Source organism: Cuculus canorus, chromosome 1 (assembly GCF_017976375.1).
Source record: "Cuculus canorus isolate bCucCan1 chromosome 1, bCucCan1.pri, whole genome shotgun sequence".
In the NCBI taxonomy this organism is placed as follows: Eukaryota; Metazoa; Chordata; class Aves; order Cuculiformes; family Cuculidae; genus Cuculus; species Cuculus canorus.
Window position 1 is genome coordinate 78839 of NC_071401.1, and position 22583 is coordinate 101421.

Here is a 22583-nt window from a genome sequence, read left to right on the forward strand (position 1 = left end):
AGGTGCGTCTAACTTCTCACACAATGATCAGTACACAAAGGGCAAGCAACAGCATGAGGTTACATCAGTGAAAAAACACAGGTCAGCACCTTGTGTTGCTCTCCTGCTGTCTATCACGGGTTGTGGTTGAGTATCACAGCCTAAATGCACTGCTTTCAGGATGTGAGAGTTGGGCTACTAATTGAAACGGCCCAACAAGTAGTTTGTAGAAAAAAAACAGGTAAATATGGTACCCTTCTGGTATCATACAAGAACATAAGGACAACAGATTGGTTAAGAAACTTGATATGTAAAATTCAGCCAAAGAACAGCCTTGTAACAGCTTTGGAATAGGTTGTGAACTTTGTGAGAGGGTGATCTTGCTTTGAGACAAACTGAGTAAAGATTGTGGGTTTTCTGACAAAGGTTGAACACTTTTCTTCTTGTTAGAAGGAGGCGCTCCCACGCACACAAACCATGTGTGCCTTGGTTTACCTATTTGACTAGTGAGCATTTCTCACAAGGAAGGAAAAACCAAGTAAACAGCAAAACATATGAGTAACAGAACTTACAGGTTTTCCCGCAAGCAGGGCAAAGATCCGCAGCCTCTCCTCCTGGATGAAGCAGTCTGCCTGCAGCCGGTGCCAGTCCACCAGCTGCATGGTGAGGAGGTCCCGCACAGGCTGGCTGCCTGCCAGCTGGGAGAGGAGCAGTGCGAGCCTGTGGTCACCTGGAACAGGAGACACAGAGTCATAGAACGGTTTGAGTTGGAAGGGACCTTAAGGACCATATAATTCCAACCCCTCCGCCATGGGCAGGGACACTTCCCATTGGATCAGGGGGTTCCAAGCCCCCTGCAACCTGGCCCTGAACACCTCCAGGGATGGGGCAGCCACCAACCCAGGTCTTTCAGCTGCCTCTCACAACCTCTGTTCTCCAGACCCTTCCCCAGCTCCGTTCCCCCTTCTCTGGATGCCCTCCAGCCCCTCAAGATCCTTCGTGTAGTGATGTGCCCAAAACTCAACACAGGATTTGAGATTGAGCCTCATCAGTGCCACAATCACTTCCCTGGTCCTGCTGCAATGCAGTGTTACCTCCCAACTCTAGAAGAGCTGACACAGCCAGCAGAAACGTGACCAGGTTCTCAAGCAGCAAGCAGAGAAGCTGGCCTCCACCTTAGTCACTGTCTGACAAGGGAAAACTCCACAGGCAGAGAGGACAGTTACTATCAGCTCTCAAAGTTTAAATTCTCTTTATGCCTCCCTCTGTCCACACAAAAGCACCAAGAGATTTAGACATCTCACCTGACTGCTGGGCCAGCCTACAAGCTTCACCAATTCTCTTCCCTGTGAGGCAGCTGAACACAGCTTCTACATGATTACCATGTCGGGACAGAGAGACTTCCTCCTCAATTCGCCTGGCAGCGGTCTCTGACAGCCAGCGAGAGAAGGCTTTCCTGCGCTCCAGGGTGAGGATGTATTCGCTGGGCTCCTCCAAGCTGGCCTCCAACTCTTTCAGGTTCCCCCAGATCGCTTCACACAGAGTCCACGTCAAGCACCAGTGCTTCACAACAGCTGTCAGAAAAGAGGTTTCCATCATCGGGAGTCAGAAACACATGGAAGTATATTGACAGAGGACTCGTATAGGACCATAATAAGCATAACTGTGTAGGATATCTGTTACAAGACAGTGCGGGAAGTCAGCTTGCTCCCCAAAGGCAGTCAATCATGTTTATGCTTTCAGAAAAAATGCTGAGGGACTGTCAATTTTTCTGTTTGATTTGCATTTCACAGCTCTGATTTAACTTGAACTTAATCTGAACTGCATAATTTCCCAGATTTGCTTTTACTACTGCAAGAAGAATTCATTCCACACTCACTTTCTGCCACACCAGGGTCCTCAGATGCCTTCCTAATCCAATCAGCGTAGTCGTGAATAGCAGACACTCCCGGGTTGGGTGCTAGAAGAGGACAGTGTTCATCCATATGGACAGTGCTGTGTTTCAGCTTTATCTCCAGAGGGATGAGGTACAGCTGTTTGTCCACCTTCCGTTGCTCTAAGCTCAGCTTCTCCACGTGAACTTTGAAAGAGGATTCTGACAATCTGGAGGAAGAAAGAAGATAGAAAGTGGTAGCAATGTTCTGAGTTGTTCTCCATGTGAGGAACTCAATCCATTGCAGAGCCACTGCATTGTGCAGCTTGTCCGAATTTTAACAAAGACAGCAAGACAAGACACAAGGTCAACAGCTGTGTAAGAAACAGAGGAGGTCACAAAGACCATGCCTGGAGAAGAGAAGGCTCCAGGCAGACATTAGAGCAGCTTCCAGTACGGAAAGGGACTCCAGGGAAGCTGGGGAGGGACTTTTTACAAGGGCTTGGAGTGACATGACAAGGTGGAATAGCTTTAAATTGGAAGGGGGAAAATTTAGATGGGACAGTTGGAAGATATTCTTCACGAAGAGGGCAGTAAGACCCTGGCCCAGGTTGCCCAGAGAAGCCATGGCTGCCCTGTTGCTGAAGGTATTCAAGGCCAGGTTGGATGGGGCTTGGAGCAGCCTGATCCAGTGAGAGGTGTCCCTGCCCATGGCAGGGGGTTGGAACTGGATGGGCTCTGAGGTAGGCCCCTTTCAGCTCAAACTGTTGTGTGATTCTATGATTTCAGACAGTTCACAGCAAAGCAGCTGGATGGTGAGTTCTAACTTAAGGAATATTGGAAATAAACTGAAGTCACTTTACAATAAAACCACTACCCAAAACTGAACACAGGATTCAAGGCATGGCCTCACCAATGCTGAGGACGGGGCACAATCACTTCCCTACTCCTGCTGGCCATGCTCTTTCTGATACAGGCCAAGATGCCACAGGCATTCTTGGCCACCTGGGCCACTGCTGGCTCAAGTTCAGCCACTGACGACCAACACCCCCAGGTCCTTCTCTGTTGGGCAGCTTTCCAGATGCTCTTCCCCAAGCATGGAGCATCAGAGAATCATAGAATAGTTAGGGTTGGAAGGGACCTTAAAGATCATCTAGTTCCAAGCCTCCTGCCATAGTCAGGGACATCCCACTAGATCAGGCTGCCCAAGGAGATGGGGGGGTTGTGTCCCAAACACAGGAATCGGCACTTGGCCTTTTTGAACCTCACACGGTTAATTCCAACATGAAGAGTATGTCAGAACCATCCTGAAGGAAACTACTACTCACGATTTTGGAGCGACAGGAGCTGGCAGGAATCCATACTGCACGGACTCACACTGAACATCTTCCATTTCACTTGATTCACTCAACTGATCTCCACAATTGACAAGGGTCCAGTTGGGTCCCCAGCCAACACGGAAGGAGCGCCCCATGAAGAGCGCCATATCCATCAGTAGCTTCCCTTTTCCATAGGTGATGGACTTTTCCAGAGGTACAAGCTCCTGCTGCCCGCGGACACCAACTGTTTTCATCTGTACCTCAGGGACTGATGGCGGCACTGAGAATGCAGATGCTAGCGGAGAAGCCACTGACCAAGGCGCAGTGGGAAGGGGACTGCTCAATGTCCTTGGTCCACTGAGATCCTGTGGAGCAGCACTCGGTGGTTGGAAGATGACGTTGGCAAATTTAGATTGCAGCAGGCCACCAACTACAGGCAAGAAGCGGGAAGAACATCTTGGTGAATGGGGTGCTCTCTTTTCAAGCAGTGCATTTCTGATGTTTTGAAGGTGGTTTAGCACTTGAGCAGCCAGTGACAGCATCTGCCATGGTTTGTGACAGCAACGCCAGGCTAAGCATGATTACTGGGGGTACCGAGAGCCACTAACCAGCACGCACAGCCCAATCCACATCATCCAAGCTGGAGAACATGGTCTCATACCAAGAATGATATGTACAGTCACACTCCAAAGTGTGCATTTACAAAGCAATTGTCAATTTCACAGATACTGTCACACTAAGATCACCAGAAGAGAAGCATCCCATGGGGAAAGCAGGTACGGATTGTGAAGGAGGTGCTCCAGCACCAGAGCCAGCCTTCCCCCCATAGCCCTAGAGAGAGGCTTCACACTGGAGCAGGGGGAAAAAGGGTGAGGAAGGAGCGGTGGAGAGGAACTGCTTTGTACTGACCACAACCTCCCATTCCTTTTGGGGTGCGGAGGAGGTAGGGGAGTCAGGAGTGAAGGAGGCAAGCTGAGTCTGGCAAACTACGGATGGGGTGGGAAAGTGCTGTTTTCATTTGTTTCTCATTACCCAAACATATTTTAGGTCGCAATAAATGAACTTTACTGAAGTCAAGTCTGCTTACCAGCCACTGTCACAAGCAAAACAACCTCCCTATTTTTATCTAAACCCATTATTCATCTGACTTTCTCCCCCTGCTCTGCTGAGGGAGGGGAATGAGTGTGGCTGGATGGCCAAATCCAACTCACTCCAGCACCCAGCTTCTGCCATGTGTTCAGCCAGTGACAGGATTTTGCTTCTTAATATTAGAATTAAGCCCTTTCTTGTAGCAGTGTGTGGTTTCCAACAATACCTGAATATCTTTTCTGCCCTTGTGATTTTGAAATGGGGAGCCTCGGAGAACAGATCTCTTGGTAAGTATTCATTTTTAGAGCTTGCTTCCCAGGGTAACAGTCCAGGATCAGATCCAGGTCATCTTCATCAGCAAGCAACGAAGCTTTCATAATCTGAAAGAGGAGATAAGTCTAGCTGCATATTTTCAACCACTCTCCCAGCAGAAGCCAGGTGATCTCATCAGCTCTTTCACAAAAAAAGATAACTTTGACGCGTTGCACACGACCAAAAAACACTCATGCGCACAGCTCAGAACTGCAAGCAAGCTTGTCAGCTGATGATAAACTCTTACAAACTACTAGTTAAATCAGCGTCACAGGACTGGTTAGGATGGGTGGGAAGTCCTAAACTAATCACGTTTTCTCAGATCTTAACTCCTTCTACTTGTTTTTTAGCTTAACTCCACTATATTCTTCCCTTACAAATTAAAGAGACAGGTGCTGCAGGTACTGTCCTGTCACGAAACAAACCCAACAAACCCAGATCCATATCCCATAACCTATTGCTTTGTTTCCCATAGCAGTCCCGGCAAGGTGTCAGCTTAGCTGATGACACTGTCTGCTCCATGCCTGGAGCACCGCACAGGGTTTTGTCCCAAGTGCAGGACTTTGTATATAAATATCCCTGGGGAGACAAACTGAGAAACCAGATCATCTCTTTCCCAAGTCCTCTCCTTCCAAGATGGGGAATTGGAAACTACTTACCTGTAGGACGTGGGGGTTAATACCTAGGGTCGACGCGATGTGAGTTGAAGCGGGCACTGCCTCTGGCTCCTCTGTCCTGTCATCTTCCACCACAGACTCCTGGGGAGGTTCTTGGGTGATGTCTGCCATATCGCTGTCCAGCTCCACCACCCTGCCCAGCTGCTCCATCTCTGGGGGCTGTGGACATACAGAGGCCTCATCAGACAACAGACTCCAGCAGTTTGCCAAAAAATTAGTATTTAGCAGTTTCAACAATCACCTGCAGACAAAACAGAGCCCTTCCTTGTTCCACATTAAGTTTAGGGATGAATATAGACAACCCTGTCCTGTTTCTTCAGTTGTAACATCACAGTGCAAGGTAACGTGGAGGAGAAGTCACGCTCCCATGATGCCCTCCTGAAGTTAACGAAGTTCTGCCATTCAGATTGAGAAACTCATCTTCAGCTTTCCATTTTCCACGTGGCCAACACAACAGAAGAGCTTTGTGCATACCGCCTTCCTCCCCTTCTCCCTCAAAACGCCATCACACAAAGTTCCCTGTGCCTATGTTCAACTTGCGACATTTCAGATGACCAAGTGACCAGTTTAAAAGCAGCGATTCCCCTTTATTAGTGTGTGGTGCCACTGCTGCTGGTGAGCAGAGGAGTCACTGTAACACCTGCTTTGCTTCCCCAGCTGTGATGCAACACAGATTAAAAACACTGAGTTTACACTTCACAAAGGAAGTTGCAAACGGACACGAACCCCTTCAAAATGCAGCCAACCATATCCTCACCTGCATCCAAAGTATCCTCAACAGCAGGGTGAGGCAGGGGATTCTCTCCCTCTGCTTCGCTGTTGTGAGATCTCACCTGAAGCCCTAACGCCCAGTTCTGGAGTCCTCTACGTAAGAAGGACATGAACTGTTGGAATGGGTTCAGAGGAGGCCATAGAGATGATGTGAGGGCTGGAGCACCTCTCGTATGACAAGCTGAGAGAGTTGGGGTTGTTCAGCTCAGAGAAGAGAAGGCTGCTAGGAGACCTTAGAGCAGCTTCCAGTATGGAAAGGGGCTCCAGGGAAGTTGACGACAGACTTTCTACAAGGGCATGGAGTGATGGGACCGGGGGGGGATGGCTTTTTAAATTGGAAGGGAAAAGAACTAGAATAGAAATTAGGAAGAAGTTATTCATGATGAGGGTGGTGAGGCCCTGGCCCAGGTTGCCCTGAGAAGCAGTGGCTGCCCTGTCCCTGGAAGTGTTCAAGGCCAGGCTGGATGGGGTTTGGATCAACCTGATCCTGTGGGAGGTGTCCCCACCCATGGCAGGGGCATGAAACTGGGTGGGCTTTGAGGTCCCTTCCAACCCAAACTATTTCATGATTCCATAATATGGTGCAAGGACTGGGTCACAGACTGCGCATGCACTCATGTGTGGAATCTTCTCTTTAAATCTAAACCAGGACACAAGCCACTGGCGTGGAAAGTTGTGCAGGGTTTTTTGGTGGAGTCCCCATCCCCGGAGGTGTTAAAAAACTGTGTGGCTGTGGCACCTGGAGACAGGGTTCACTCAACACAGTGCAGTTGGGCTGATGGTTGGACTGGATGAGCTAAGAGGCCGTTTCCAACCTTAACGGTTCTGTGATTCTACGATTCTAACTTTTCCAAGTGGGGATATTCTACTCATCACTAGCACAGCAGCAGTTAGAGTTAAATACAGCAGCTCTCTTCCCATCTGCAGGTAGGTTTCTCCTCAATACTATCAGTCCAAGGCACGAGGAAGAGTTAATTTATGTTTTTTTCCCCGAAGGCAATCGCACAGCATCACCTTTGTGTCAAGCCCAAAGCGACCGCTGCAGACCTTCAATCGCTTCAGACAATTTGTACTTGCACCCCGCGCAGGGACAGAAAATGTTCAGCCAGTACAAACAATGAGCAGATGCCAGGAATTAACTCTGACTGCCATCATCGCTTCTACTGCGCAGCTCAGTGAATGTGGTGACTGCAGGCTCTCCTGACATGCACTGCAGTGTGACTCCTGAGCCGGTACCAAACAGGAGCATGACAGCACACTGCAAGACATTCATTACCTCTCAGCTCTGCTACCAGAAGCTGTTTGAGGGCCAAGTCCCTGGAGAAGATCACTCACCGCTGGGACTGTGTGGCAAACAGGTCAATTGCAGAGAAGCACACAGCTCAGGCACAATTAGCCCATGCCATGTCACCTGAAAGGCCTTCAGCTGGTGCCTGATGGGCTCCAATCCCAAACCCAGGCTTCAGTGCACTGGTTTTGCTCCAGCCTAACAATTTCCTGTTGATTATGAATGTCCTGTGAAAGATTCATGCTTACAGCTGGTTCAGCTTCCAGAAGCAACAATGTTATTGACTGCCGAAGCAATGCTCTGGAGCAAGGAAACCGTGGCGGAGAGCGAGCACACTGGAAATCATCCTGAGGAATTGAAGAGCATATTCAAATTGCTGCTTCTCAGTTCATTAGAATTGGCCAAGAAACATGATGAAGGTTCTCAGATGAGACAGATAAAACAAGACCGAGGGGTCTGTAAAGATAGAACCTGATGGCAGACATGGCAGAGCATCAGCCGGCGGTATCCGAGCACGTGGAACAGATTTACAAGTCAAAATATGGTGGCAGAGACAAAAAGTTTTACTACCTCCCTCATTGTGCTTTAATGCAGCCAGGTCCCTGGTGTAACCATTTCCTGCAGGCCTTGCAACATTAATAAATTCATTAATATTCACGTTAGAAATAGAAGAAAAAAACCTCCAAGTTTGGATGTTAACACTTCCTACAGACCAAATAATTCAATGTTTAGTGCACACCAAGAGTTTGGCAAGGTTTTAGCCATGTTGTGCTGTTTCTCAGGGGTTTGGGAAACAGCTTGATATTTTTCCTCTCTCAGAAACAAAAACCTTAGTTAACGATAAGCAAATCAAATTAGTTAATTAACTCTGACAAGTTGACCATCAGAGTGGTGAGACACTGGAAAAGTCTGTCAAGGGAAGTTGTGGATGCCCCATCCCTGGAGGTGTTCAAGGCCAGGCTGGATGGGACTTAGGCAGCCTGATTTAGTGGGATATCCCTGCCCATAGCAAGGAAGTTGGAACCAGATGATCTTTAAGGTCCCTTCCAACCCTAACTATTGCATGATTCTATGATTCTAAGCTTTTATTGTGTACATTTCATAGAATCATGGAATTGTTTGGTTGAAACAGACCTTTGAAATAATTAAGTCCAATCATACCTGAACACCTCCATTCACACCTGAATCATCCCCGAGCACCTCATCTGCCCAGCTTTTGAACTCCTCCAGGGGTGGGGCCTCCACCACCTCCCTGGGCAGCCTCTGACAGCAACTGAGAACTCTTTCTGTGAAGGGATTTTACCTGATGTCCAGTCCGAACCTGCCCTGGTGCAACTTGAGGCGATTTCCTCTTGTCCTATTGCCTGTCACTTGGAAGAAGAGACCAGCACCCACCTCAACACAACCTCTTTTCCAGGATCAGCAGACAGCGATGAGGTCTCCCCTCAGCCTTCTCCTTTCTAGACTAAACAGCCCCAGGGCCCTCAGCCGCTCCCACAATTCCTGCGCTCCAGACCCTTCCCCAGCTCTGTTCCCTTCTCTGGACATGCTCCAGGACTTCAATGTCCTGTAGCAAGTGGCCCAAAACTGAATACAATACTCGAGGTGCACCCATAGCAATGCTGAGTGCAGGGACACAATCACTTCCCTGCTTCTGCTGGCCACACTGTTTCTGATACAGGCCAAGATGCCATTTGCCTTCTTGGCCACCTACGCCACTGTTGGCTCATGTTCAGCTGCTCTGGACCAACAACTCCAAGTCCTTCTCTACTAGGCAGCTTTCCAGACGCTCTTCTCCAAGCCTGGAACGTTGATGGGGTTGTTGAGTCCCAAGTGCAGGACCTGGCACTTGGCCAGGTTGAACCTCTTCCTTTTGGCCTCAGCCCACAGATCCAGCCTGTCCCGACCCCTCTGCAGAGCCTCCCTACCCTCAAGCAGATCCACACTTCCACCCAGCTTAGTGTCATCCACAAACTTAGTAAGCGTACATTCAATCCCCACATCCAGATCATGGATAAAGATATTGAACACGACGAGACCAAACACTGAGCCCGGAGACATCAAGTTTTGAATCTACAGGACAGGCCTGAATAAGTCACACTCCCAATATTTATGCTTGAAACATCAGCTCCAGTCCCTGCTCATCTGTACAAGAAGGGAAACTGAACGGTGGCACACGCAGTCCACTGAACAGCTGCATGCTTGTCTCAAAATACAAATCCATGAGGAACCTCCTTACGAGAGCAGGATGAACTAGTATATTTTAACGAGCCAAGGAGCAGTAACGCAGCAGCTGAACACAACTCTGGAATTCTCCAACGCAGAATCCATCCAAGAGGTGACAGCTCTCTCATCTGTCACTACAGCAGCACAAAGCACAGACTGTGGCTACTTTCTGCCTGCGTGGCAATCAAGAATTGGACCTTTGTGATCCAGAAATGCATCGGGACTGGCTGTACCGAACGGTGTTTGTTCGAGTGAACCAGTGCCAGGAGGGCTTTTGCTCAGGGCTCCTGTAACCTTCACGGGGACCTAAAGCAGGGGAGCTGGAACAGCTCAATGCTTTGACAGATACTGTGATGGGATCATAGAACATCCCAAGCTGGAAGGGACCCACGAGGACCATCTAGTCCAGCTCCTGTCCCTGCACAGGAAAACCCCAACGTTCAAACAGCGTGGCCAAGGGCATTGGCCAAACATTGCTGGAACATCGTCAGGCTGGGTGCTGTGACTGGTTGCCTGAGATGTTCCAGTGCCCCACCATCCTCTGGGTGAAAAGCCTTCTCCTGATGTCCAACCTAACCCTTCCCTGGCCCATCTTTCCACCATTCCCTTGGCTCCTATTATAGATCACAGACTATGTAAGATTAAAGGCAATTCCCTGGTGATTTAATGTTTTCCTATCACAAAAGTAATAAAATTGCTCTTTCCACAAGCAGTGAGGCAGCAGGATTTGTGCCATCTCCTGACACAGTCAGGAGGACTCCAAGTTACCCAAAGCCACTGGTCGATGAAGGTAAATGCTGCTACAACCTCTCCTGGTTTCAAAAGAACCAGGCCCACCACAAAAAATAACGTTCAACCTATTTGACAGTACTGCTTCTTCAGCTGTTCTTCACGCTTTGGCTTCAGAGATACCAGAGGAAAAAAAAAGTCCTGTGTAGAAGCCCCACAAGCTCCTGGACAAAGACCCTTCTCCCGCTCTGGGAAAGGTGGCTCCCATCTGAAGCCTGTAATCCCGGTGCCATGTAGGCCACCCCATTACAAAAAAACCCAAGTTATAGATAGTGGTGACACCAGCCACAGAGCCATTTATTAATAGACTGGACCCATCTGAGCTGTGCTACGTCACCACCTGTAACTGGAAGGAAGGAAGAAAAAAATCAACTGGGTCCCAGATTCCCTCAGTAGCCATCTCAAGGCCTTAAAAATCACTTTTAATCACCCCTTGCGCTTCTTACAGCTGCTTCATGCCCTCCCACATGGAGCAGCTGTAACAGGTAACAGTCAGTAGTTCTCACCAGGTTAGGAAGTTTCTTGGCCACATCCCTTACCCGGTCTCCTGGGAGGCAGCAGACTACCCTGTGAGTGGGGTCTGCTTGACATGTTGGACCCTCTGTCCCCTTCAACAGAGAGTCTCCTACAACTGTGACTCTCCTATCTGTCCTTGTGGAAGTTGTGGCAACGGAACATTTACGTTATTTCAGTCTCTGACCCTGCTCTGATGTGGGTGCATCTTCCTCCATGTTTTCCTCTGGTCCATTCTCCACACTAAGAGCCTCAAATCTGTTGTGGAGTGACACCTGAGGTGGTGTGGGCAAGGAGGGGGTTGATTTTCTGCCCCGCTGGTAGACACGCTTCCACTCACTACCTCCTTTTGAACTTTCGCCTACAATCTTAGAGGGGGAAGATACCAGATCCTTTCGATCCTGGGCTCTTACCTGTGTCTGTCTTCTCTTGTGCTTTGGAGGTCAAGGTGTGATCCCACCAGTCTATCTTCAGCTCACATTCCCTGATGCTCCTTAGCCTCTCCACTCCCTCCTTCTGTTCTGCTACCAGGCTGAGGAGGAAGTCCACCTGTTCACACCTTATGCAGTCCTCGCTGCCCTCCGTTTCCAGCGCAAGCTAGTGGCACTCTGTGCAGCCTGAGACCTGGATGGCTGTGCGCTTTCCTGGGAGCTCAGTCTGAACTGACTCACCCCTTCTGGCAGGTGCGGAGGAAGCAGCCTTTCGCTGGGTGGACACCATGGATAGGCTCCCTCTCACTGACCGAGCTTGCCCCTTGAGCACTGGAACACGCCCTCCCAGCGCACCCTGCCTTCGCAAACTGATCTCATAAACTGATTCGAGCGTGCCCCTCTGACAAGCGCAATCCCTGTTTGTGTGCTTCTGTTAGCGGCATTCCCAGAAGACCGTTTAAATCTCCCGTGGTGGCTTCCAGGACCACCTCCCCTTGTGTCAGCCACCACGTACGAGCCTGGGCTTCCTGCAGTCCAGACCCACCCGGGCTCCCTCCAGGGTTCCTGGGCTTCCCCCACTCTGGCAATTGTCCCTCCTCCTTAATCTAGTGCCCGGCTGCAGCACTTACCGTGTCTGCCACCAAGCTGCATCGATATAAAAGCCAACTAAATAATGGTCAAGTCAAATTAACACACAATCATTCAAGACAGGCAGCACAAAGCATTAGGATTATAAAGTGTATATTCAGTATTCACAAAACCAAGTACTCTCCCCCTAAGTAGTGCAAACACACCAAACTCCATCCAGACCAGTATTTAAGAAAATCACACCCCCACGCATCTTCAGTGTGAAATGTCAAGTATCTTAATAACAAAGCACATGCAAACACCCATACAGAGATCAGAAGAGCGACTGAGTTTGTCCAAGCTCGTGAAAGGTTTTGGCTTTTCAGTTCCCAGGCTGTTTGTTACTTCAGCAACCCCTACCCAAGCACCTGCTACTCTTCAAATTTCATGTTATCAACTCCCCTTTATTCACTGTCCTCCTTCTACCTGAGATGGAGGTGCTGGCTTGCCATTCAGAGCCATTTGCTGGGGTGGCAGATGTCCTGGGGGCAGCACAGGTGTAGTTTTTAGCTTCTTGGTGTCCACTTTTGAAGGATGCTCCTCCTCTTCCTCATCTGAATCTTGTAATCCATACTTGGAAAAGTGTGCCACCTGTGTAACGAGAAGGGTAAATGTGTCATACCTGCGAAGAGATTTCAGGCACTCCTTTCTGAAAGTCCCGACCAACGAGCAGGCATAACTGTACCACTCACACAGCAGCCCTGGCACCTGAACAAATCCAGCTGCTGTATGCACCAAAAACGCCTGCTGCGTGCAGGCCCTCAGCCATCCAAAGGTTTGAACCGTTTGGTGAGAAGGCTTCCCATTACAGCTGGAGGGGCAGTGCTGAGAAGAAGGACTTGGAGTGCTGGTGGATGAGGAGCTCCACATGAGTCGAAATTGTGCGCTTGCAGCCCAGAAAGCCAACTATGTCCTGGCCTGCATCTAAAGCAGTGTGGCCAGCAGGGTAAGGCAGGGGATTCTGCCCCTCTGCTCTGGTGAGACCCCCAGCTGGAGCCTGTGTCCAGTTCTGGAATCCCAAATATAAGAAGGACATGGAACTGTTGGAATTGGTCCAGAGGAGGCCACTGAGATGATGTGAGGCCATATGAAAACAGTCAGGGACAGTTTGGATTGTTCAGCCTGGAGAAGAGAAAGCTCCAAGGAGACCTTAAGAGCAGTTTCCAGTATGGAAAGGGCTCCAGGAAAGCTGGGGAGGGAGGACAAGGGGGAATGATTTTAAATTGAAGGGGGAAAAAAACCTAGATTGGACATTAGGAAGAAATTATTCAGTATGAGGGTGGGGAGGCCTTGGCCCAGGTTGCCCAGAGACATTGTGTCTGCCCCATCCCTGGAGGTGTTCAGGACCACGTTGCATGAGGCTTGGAGCAATCTGATCCAGTAGGAGGTGTCCCTGCCCATGCCAGATGGTGGAACTGGATGGGCTTTGAGGTCCATTCCAACCTGAACCATTTTGTGATTCTATGGCTCCAGACAGTTTACAGCAAAGATGCTGAATGGTGAGTTCTAACTTCAGTTTATTTCCAATATTCCTTAAGTCACTTCACAATAAAATCTTTACCTTAAACACCCAAGATCCAGTCTCCGGGCGGTATTCCTTGAATCGAGCACCCTGCTTCCGAGATACAGATTCCAGTCTACCTTCATAATTCATTTCTGCCAGTCGTTCAGGGCTTTTTATCAGGCAACGGGATGTTTTATCTGTAGGCCAGACTCCATCTAAGGTAACTTCAGCTCGTCTGTAAAAGGCAGATGAAGTGTAAGAGACCACAAGGTGTTGAAGCAAAGCTGTTCTGGTACACTGATAGCAGCTGAGAACTGAGCATGTGGGCTCAAAACAGCTTTTAAACCCCATTTCTGGTTCAGAAGGTTGCAAGTACCTAGAAAATGCATAAATCTGCAACCTGTATGCACACCACGGGTTTAGATTTCTTGGTGGCTGCCAGAAACATAGTAGATTGTTGGTAAAACATGTCCTTATCAGTCACTGTCCCCACATGGCACATAATTAAAGATTACCTATTTAAGCCTTCACCAATAGGTGGTTTTCTTTCATCGTCAGGGTAAACAATAACCTCTTTTCTTCGGATATGTACAATTTCATCCAGATTTAAGTTTGTTAGATTTACTTCTCCTTCGAAGTAAATTGATCCATAACCTGCAAAACAGACCAAAACATCACAATTGGCCCTCGAAAAAACCTGCATGTCAGAGAAAATATGCTCCTCCTTTCCCCGCCTCACCACCCAGTTTTGTCACGTGCCCAGAAGTGCAAGTGATTGCTCCTTCCCAGTGGGAAAACACTGACCACGTGCCATCAGCCATGAACTCAGGCACCTCCAGAGCAGACACCAATCCAGAGGGAAGTCACGAGGATTGGTTTTGCATCAACATCACAGCAAGTCTGGATTTTAGATTTGTGGAATGGTTTGGAAGGGACAAAGTGTATCCAGTTCCAAACCTCTGCATGGAAAAGGATACCTCCCACCAGATCAGTGGGCTTCAAGCCAAGCCGCCTCCAACCTGGCCTTGAACACCTTCAGGGATGGGGCAGCCACCACTGCTCTGGGCACCCTGGGCCAGGGCCACCCTACCCTCACAGCAAAATATTTCTTCCTAAGATCTCATCTCCATCTCTCCTCTTTCAGCTGAAAACTGTTTCACCTATCCTCTGCCTGCACTTTGTGATCAAGAGCCCCTCCCCAGCTTTTCTGGAGCCCCTTTCCATTCTCCCTAAGGTCTCCCTGGAGCGTTCTCTTCCTCCAGGCTGAACAATCCCAACTCCCCCAGTCTGTCCTTGTACAGGAGGTGCTCCAGCCCTCTGGAAGCACCTCAAGTAGCTGACTGAGCTCACCTTTCCGGCCAATGGTGAAGTCTGTCACGATACATTCATTTCGGTCATTGGTCAACCTCGCCAGCTCCTCCATGGATGGGATGGTATAATAGCCTGCTCTCGTTAGAACAATTCCTGTAACAGAACCAGCATAGAGAATGAGGCTGATTACATCTCCCAGCTTCAAGAGCTTTGTTCCATTTCTTTGCAAGCCTGGACAACTGAAAGTCCCCAAACAAACTGAGAATCGGTGCAACAACAGCAAACAGAAATCAAGAAACCTGAATCTCCCAGCCTTTACACCAAACGCAAGACAATCACTATGCCAGGTTCTTCCAGCCTCACAACCTGTCAGAGATCAGCAGCTGCTGTGGAGGCAAAAACAAAGCAGCAAACAGATTCAAAAACTCCCAGCAGAAACTCTTCCAGCCATAACAACTCAGGAGCTCAGGCACGTCCTGACCAATCACAGTTATAGAATCACTTGGTTGGAAAAGACCTTTGAGATCAAGTCCAACCATATCCCAACACCACCGAACCATTCATGAGCACCTCATCTGCCACTCTTTCAAACCCCGATCCAGGGATCGGGACTCCACCACCTCCCAAGGCAGCCTCTGCCAGTGCCTGAGAACACTTTCCAGGAAGAGGTTTTTCCTAATGTCCAATCTGAACCTGCCCTGGCACAGCCAGGCCATTCCCTCTTGTCCTATTGCCTGTCACTTGGGAGAAAAGACCAGCACCCACCTTACCACAACCTCCCTTCAGGCAGTTATAGAAAGTGATGAGGTCTCCCCTCAGCCTCCTTTTCTCCAGGCTAAACAACCCCAAGTCCCTCAGCCACCTCTCACAGGACTTCCTTCTCCAGCCTCTTTCCCAGATCCACTCCCTTCTCTGGATGCGCTCCAGCCCCTCAACGTCCTTCTTGCAGCAAGGGGCCCCAAACTAAACACAGGATTCAAGGTGCAGCCAAGATGCAGCATCTTTTACACTTGAGTCTCCACTGCTTTTTCACCTATTGATTTTTTCAGTGATCTTTGAAATCCACAACTTGGCCACAAGGGCTTCTGAAGAGGCTCCTTTTGAGCACATTGCCTGCTAGTTCCACTAGATCATAGAATCATAGAATCACTTGGTTGAATGAGATCAGAGTCCACCAGTACCTGTCCACCAGTAAACCAGCCCTGAGTACCTGCCCATCTTTTAAAGATACCTCCAGGGACTGGAACTCCACCACCTCCCCAGGCAGCCTCTGCCAGTGCCTGACAACCCTTTCAGTGAAAAGATTCCTCCTGAACCTCCCCTAGTGCAACTTGAGGACATTCTTCTTATCCTATCGCCTGTCACTTGGTAGAAGAGACCAGCACCCACATCACTACAACCTCCTTTCAGGTAGTTGTAGACAGTGATGAGGTCTCCCCTCAGCCACATAAGAGATGTAGATGCCACCTATCACCTGAAAGGATGAACAAATCTTGCTCTCTTCCACCTTCTCCAGATCACCATGAGTTTAAAAAACCACATCCCTGGCTCTTAACCAGACTTAACATCTTAGTTAAGGGAAAGGTACTCAAGAACTCTCTCTCTATTTTCACCCTTGTCTGCATTTTCAGTTTCGCTGGACTCCAAGACCAGAATGGTAAGCACTGAACACACAGACACACACGATGGGTCCACAGAGACACAATCGTGTTCTATGGTCCATTCCTCTCCTGAAGTCTACAATGCAGTCTGCATACTGGTAACTACAAAGCGTTACGTTACTGACTCATAAGAGCTTGCTCTTGAACAAGAGACGTCTCTGTCTGCTCCTGTAGATCACTTACAGGCTGGGTCACAGAATCATGGAATGGTTTGAGTTGGAAGAGACCTCAAAGCCTATCCAGTTTCAATCCCCTGCCATGGGCAGGGACACCTCCCACTGGATCAGTGCGCTTCAAGCCCCATCCCACCTGGCTTTCAACACCTCCAGGAATGGGGCAGCCACCACTGCTCTGGGCAACCTGGGCCAGGGCCTCACCACCCTCACCATGAAAAATCTCTTCCTAATGTCTAACCTAAATCTTCCCACTTCCAATTTAAAGCCATTACCCCTTATCCTACCACTCCATGCCCTTGTAAAAAGCTTCCCCCCCCCCCACTTTCTTGGAGCTGCTTTCCATACTGGAAGCTGCTCTAAAGTCTCCTGGCAGCCTTCTCGTCTCCTAGCTGTGCAACCCCAACTCTCTTAGCCTGTCTTTGTAAGGGAGGTACTCCAGCCCTCGCATCATCTTCATGGCCCTCCTTCTCCCTCTTGCACATCTTGTTAACTCAGTCAAATACAAAACTGGGTGATGATATTTAATTCCTCATTCACTCAGAGAATAACTCAGAATGAAAACCAAGATTTGTGCGCTATAGAAAGGAGGCAAAAGAGAAAAAGTTGGGGGTCTAAACCAGCGCAGGAGCACTTTAATGAGGTGCTGTCAGTAACCGCACAATATAAGCCACCATCAGGACCTCACCTGCAGGATGCTGATGATACACTGTTTCAGGCTCCTCTTCACGCTCGTCCTGAAGGGAATCATCATGGAATGAGGCGTCTTCACTGCTGCCTTCCAGACCATTCCGCAAAGCCGCCCGCATGTTCAGAGCCACGACTGTGTCATCCAGGCTGTTCTGCTGTTTGTGCACAGAGTTCTCTGGGGTCTGGGGGATGGGCTTGGCGATGGGGTTAGTGTAGAACCTGGTCACTTCGTGATGATCCTCCTCCTCCTCCTCTCGCTCGCCATCTTGCCTGTGGTTTTCATCAGGAGGCACCGACACAAAGAACCTCAAGAAATAAAGTTGAACTATTTAATTCTAAATGAACTAAAATTCTGATGTCTTTTCACATAAAAAGCAAACAGGACCACCACACGAATGATTGAGGGAAGTGATGATGTGATGTCCTTTTGCCCTGCCCTTGTTAGATAACCTCTGCCACTCTGCACCTAAGCTGCGGGTCATGGGATCATGGAATGGTTTGGGTTGGAAGCGACCTTAAAGCCCAGCCAGTTCCAACCCCCTGTCATGGGGAGGGGACACCTCCCACTGGATCAGGTTGCTCCAAGCCCTATCCAAACTGGCCTTAAATACCTTCAGGGATGGGGCAGCCACAACTTCTCTGAGCAATCAGGCCCAGGGCCTCCCCACCCTCATTGTGAAGAATTTCTTCCTAGTGTCTAATCTAGATCTTCCCTCTTCCAATTTAAAGCTGTTCCCCCTCACCCTATCACTCCATGCCCTTGTAAAAAGTCCCTCCCTAGCTTTCCCAAAGGCCACATCACGAGACATCTAGATCTGTAGAGTTCCCTTGCAATACCCACATCACTGAGGACTAAGCAGAAGAGGCTTTTCTCACCTCAGGGTTAGGTTTCTCACTTCCCTCAAGAAATGGCCTAGTTTCTCACTACAGGGAATGAAGAGAGTCACAACCAGAAAGTAAGTCATTCCTCTTCGAACTCCTGACTTTGGATGGAATGAATTGGTGTATGATCACACTGGAAGAACACGCAGCTGGTTTACGAGGAAATGAGTCTCACAACAAGTCAACTCACTTCCAATGAGCAGCTAAGAGTACATCCCTGAACATAACTACCTATTCTGTTTGTAATTTAGGCAGGCAGAACTGGTTTGCGTTTCTCCTAACTACAAACACTTTCAGAATGAAGCCACATACCGATCTCCATTCTCTGGGTACTCCGAAGGAGAAGCCAGGTCATCATTTTCTCGATTGACAGGTGAGAACAGATTACTGCTGTTGAGGTTCTTCAAAACCAACTTTTTGATGCTTTTCCTAAAAAAAAAAAACCCCACCACCACACACACAATAAACATTAATCCACACCAGCAAAGAGGAATTTGGGTGTATCCACTGCATAAACATCTATTTCATGCAGACCCTTCCCCGGCAACATTCCCTTCTCCAGACATGCTCCAGTCCTTCAAGCTCTTTCTTGTTTTGAGAGGCCCAGAACTGAACTCAGGATTCAAGGTGCAGCCTCAACAATGCTGAGTCCAGAGGAACAATCACTTCCCTGCTCCCGCTGGTCATACTGTTTCTGATACAGGCCAAGTTGCCATTGGCCTTCTTGTCCACTTGGGACACTGCTGGTTCATGTTCAGCCATTGCCAACCAACACCCCCAGGTCCCTATCTACCAGGCACCTTTCTGGCCGCTCCTCCCCTCCAGCCTGGAGCACTGCATGGGATTGTTGTGTGCCAGGTAAAGGACCCAGCACTTAGCCTAGTTGAACTCCATCTCGTTTGCCTCAACCATGGATGCAGCCTGTCACGATTTTTCTGCAGAGCCTTCCTGAACACCTTTAAGGCTCAGCATCACAGGGTTCTGGACCATCTCATTTAAAACAATGCATCACCTAAAAGGCTGGACCAGATGATCCCTGAGGTCCCTTCCAACCTGGCGTTCTATGATTTTACACCCGGTATTGCCATTCATATTTCAACCAGGTCACAAAGCAGCCATGGAATTTAGGACACTACACAGGAGTTTACTCTTGCATCACCTCCTCCCTCCACATACATGAAAGCAAAGCTCACTTTGGCATGAATGCACCATTGGACAGGGACGGTTCATCATCATCCAGACCATCAAACAGGTGAGATTTAGCCGAGCCAGCTGATTGCAGGGCTTTTGGTCGCACTCTGGTCGCTGGACGGGGAGTCAGTTTGTAGTGGGTAGGTGTCGTTAAGGCCTTCTGAGCTGCTGGGTTAGTTGGTTTCAGCCTCTGAAACAAAAAAAGTTCTAGGATTAGAACTTTCACACTACTTACTGTAAGAGTTTGTGGATGGCAAGTGCTTGCTTTGTTAAGGCTGTCACTCAAGGACCTTCTAAAAGCAAAGGGGATAACAAATAAACGGGAGAACACTAAACAAAACCAGAGACCAGGCTGCTCAACAAGAGCTCGAGGAAACAATGCCAAAGACCAAAAGCCTGCAGTCTTTCACTGATAGGCTGTTAATAAACAACAGGCACAGCTTTGCAGAGGGCCAACCGGGACATCCTGTGAACTGTGGGACAGCAACGGTACCTGGACAGGATGAGAGTCTCTGCTCCAACCCCTAGGAAGGGACCAGGTGTGTGTCCAGGTGGAGCCAAGTGCAGGTCTCCACAACATCCACAGTTCACAGGGTGCCAGCTGCTGGCAGTGAGGGACAGGGGGAGCAATGATATTGCCCCCAAACCTCATGGGGATGTGTGGAGGGTGTATATAACTGTGCAGCAAGCTTCACACTGGGCCAGCCCACAGATAGAAGCCTTTGGGTCCTAGCAGGGTTATCTGAGAGGCAGAGGGCTCATGCTGATATTGAGGGAGCCATGAGCACAGGATGCTCATGAAATGAGCGTGTGCTTCTTTTAGCAACAAGCACCAAGCTGGATAAGGCAGTGAGCAGGCGACCTGTGGAGCAGACAAGAGGGCTCAAGATCTGGGCAGGCTCTCAGAGGGGCCATGCTAATGCTTGAGGGGGCTGCAGATGTGCAGGTGAGTTTGGAGAGCGTGATCATCTATGCTTCCACCAGGGAATATCAACCCTTATGAGTCAAAGAGGAGGAAGAGGACATGGCTGTATGTTTTATGGAAGTCCTGGCAGCATGACATGGCTGCTGCTGAGGGCAGCGTCTTGTGTGTCTGTGCAGCTGCGTCAGCGTGCTCTGTGCACGCATACATCTGGGATATGTGCTCAGCTCCACAAGTCTCTGTGACTGCAAGTGGAAAAGCAACAGCCATGCCCTGGGAAGGAGACTCCCTGGGTCTCCAGGCAAACTGTGCTAGAGGAATCCCCAGCTCCTGGCATTTACTGCAGCCAGCAGCTGTTCATGACGTCCTCTAACACTTGAAAGTCTGAAAAGCATTTGTTCTGTTGTCTTTCAAAACGAATCAACACGGTAAGAGACTGCCACAAGCAAATCTTGTGCTAAACACTAAAAATACTCCAAGCGCAGACAACTGCCCATCTTTCCTCTCACCTAGCAGCAGTGAGTCCAAGGCCAAAGTCAAGGTCCTGCTGCAGTCAGAAACCGTGAACAATGCCATAACGCAAACAGTTTGGGGCCTGGAGAGCATAAATAGCCACTGCACTCGTATGAGTTTACAGATCGCAACTTGCTTTGCTGCTCGCTGTGTACTTACTTGAAGATAGTGAGCACAAAACTAATTTCAAATCTTAAACTCATTAAGGGTACACGCGCTTACCTCCTCTTTTTTCTTTGGGTCTGACATTGGGTTTCTAAAGAGCGGGGAATCTCCAAAGGGTGAGTAAGTCAAGCTATTCAGATGTTGCTGAAGGACCGCCTGCTGGGCAGCTGATGCATTCGGGTCTGTCAGTGCTAGAAAAAGAAGTGATTTGTAGCATGTTTTACTAATAGAACCGAGGTAGGTACAAAGCACATTCTCCCAGTCAGAGGATCACCTCACAGGAATTCAATTCTCCACATAAACTTCAGCACTCCTTTCCCTGCTATTCAGTCACCATTTCTGCAGCAGTGAGATTACAGTCTCTCACTAGACTTTGTAGTCTCATTTGATAAGTTTTTATTAGTGAGAAGCTGAGGGCACGGAGACCTGAACGTTCGTAGCACAAGTCTGGCCTGTCAACACCTTCATAGCATCATGGAATGGTTTCGGTTGGAAGAGACCTCAAAGCCCATCCAGTTTCAACCCCCTGCCATGGGCAGGGACACCTCCCACTGGATCAGGGGGCTTCAAGCCCCATCCAACCTGGCCTTGAATACCTCCAGGAATGGGGCAACCACCACTGCTCTGGGCAACCTGGGCCAGGGCCTCCCCACCTTCACCATGAAAAATTTCTTCCTAATATCTAATCTAAATCTTCCCACTTCCAATTTAAAGCCATTCCCCCTTATCCTACCACTCCATGCCCTTGTAAAAAGCCCCTCCCCAGTGTTCTTGGAGCCCCTTTCCATACTGGAAGCTGCTCTAAAGTCTCCCTGGAACCTCCTCTTCTCCAGGCTAAACAACCCTGACTCTCTCAGCCTGTCCTCACGTGGGAGGTGCTCCAGTCCTTGCATCATCTCCATGACCTCCTCTGGACTCGCTCCTAAAGCTCCAGGTCCTTCTTACAAAATTGTAGCCTGAATCTAAGGACCATTTATTTCACCAACGGCATAGCATGTCTGTTGATTCAGTATCCCTCGCTCTCCTACCTGGAGTTACTGAAGCCGCGAACGCTACATTCCCCTTACTTTTTCTTCAGAGCACTTACTGTTACTGCCCCAAATTTCAGTGAAGGGAACTAACATCAGTAATTTCCAAAACAAAGCTTTAAAACAGCTGCAACTATTAGTAATGTTAAAAAAAATATAAGTGAAGTTCCTTATGTAATTCATAATTAGCACAAAATACTGTCACTAACACATTCTCCACTGCTACCGAGAACAGAAGTGGCCTCAAACAGATACTCAAATATTTCCCCCCACTCCCCCCCCAAGTTTTTGTGTAGGATGTACTCTTGTGTTTCAGCAAGGGAGGAAGCAGTGATTAAACCTGGGTGAACATCCACTTACCTACAGCAGGCTGAGGGGCTCCGAAGCCCAGAGTGGCTGTTGATGTGTTGAATCCTGGTGCTCCAAACGTGCCTGTTCCTAGTGTCCCACCAAGTTTAGGTTGGGTGTTTCCAAATAAAGATGTCTGTCCTGCTCCAAGAGCTGTGACATGAGAGATGACTCGTTTACTACAAGGCTTTGACAAACTTCCAAGCCAATTTATCCCACAAGAAATTAAGTATTTATTTAACTACAAGAAACACTCAACATGTCCATGAGTGCTGCACGCAGTCATGAAAGACTTGTGCAA

The 22583-nt window shown here is 48.9% G+C and overlaps 1 protein-coding gene across 1 annotated transcript in view; it reads right to left on the minus strand.

Annotated features, from left to right (window-relative positions):
• The window catches only part of NUP98 (nucleoporin 98 and 96 precursor), a 47769-nt gene that overhangs the window by 10681 nt on the left and 14505 nt on the right, over nt 1–22583 (minus strand). The window contains exons 12-26 of the mRNA XM_054058953.1: nt 22295–22435; nt 20964–21097; nt 19309–19496; nt 18428–18544; nt 17232–17539; nt 14749–14862; nt 13914–14052; nt 13456–13633; nt 12321–12485; nt 5232–5408; nt 4487–4640; nt 3181–3601; nt 1859–2082; nt 1284–1553; nt 552–709 (exon numbers count right to left, since the gene is read on the minus strand). Coding sequence (XP_053914928.1) covers nt 552–709; nt 1284–1553; nt 1859–2082; nt 3181–3601; nt 4487–4640; nt 5232–5408; nt 12321–12485; nt 13456–13633; nt 13914–14052; nt 14749–14862; nt 17232–17539; nt 18428–18544; nt 19309–19496; nt 20964–21097; nt 22295–22435 — 2888 coding nt within the window. The remainder of the gene's footprint in view (nt 1–551; nt 710–1283; nt 1554–1858; nt 2083–3180; nt 3602–4486; nt 4641–5231; nt 5409–12320; nt 12486–13455; nt 13634–13913; nt 14053–14748; nt 14863–17231; nt 17540–18427; nt 18545–19308; nt 19497–20963; nt 21098–22294; nt 22436–22583) is intronic.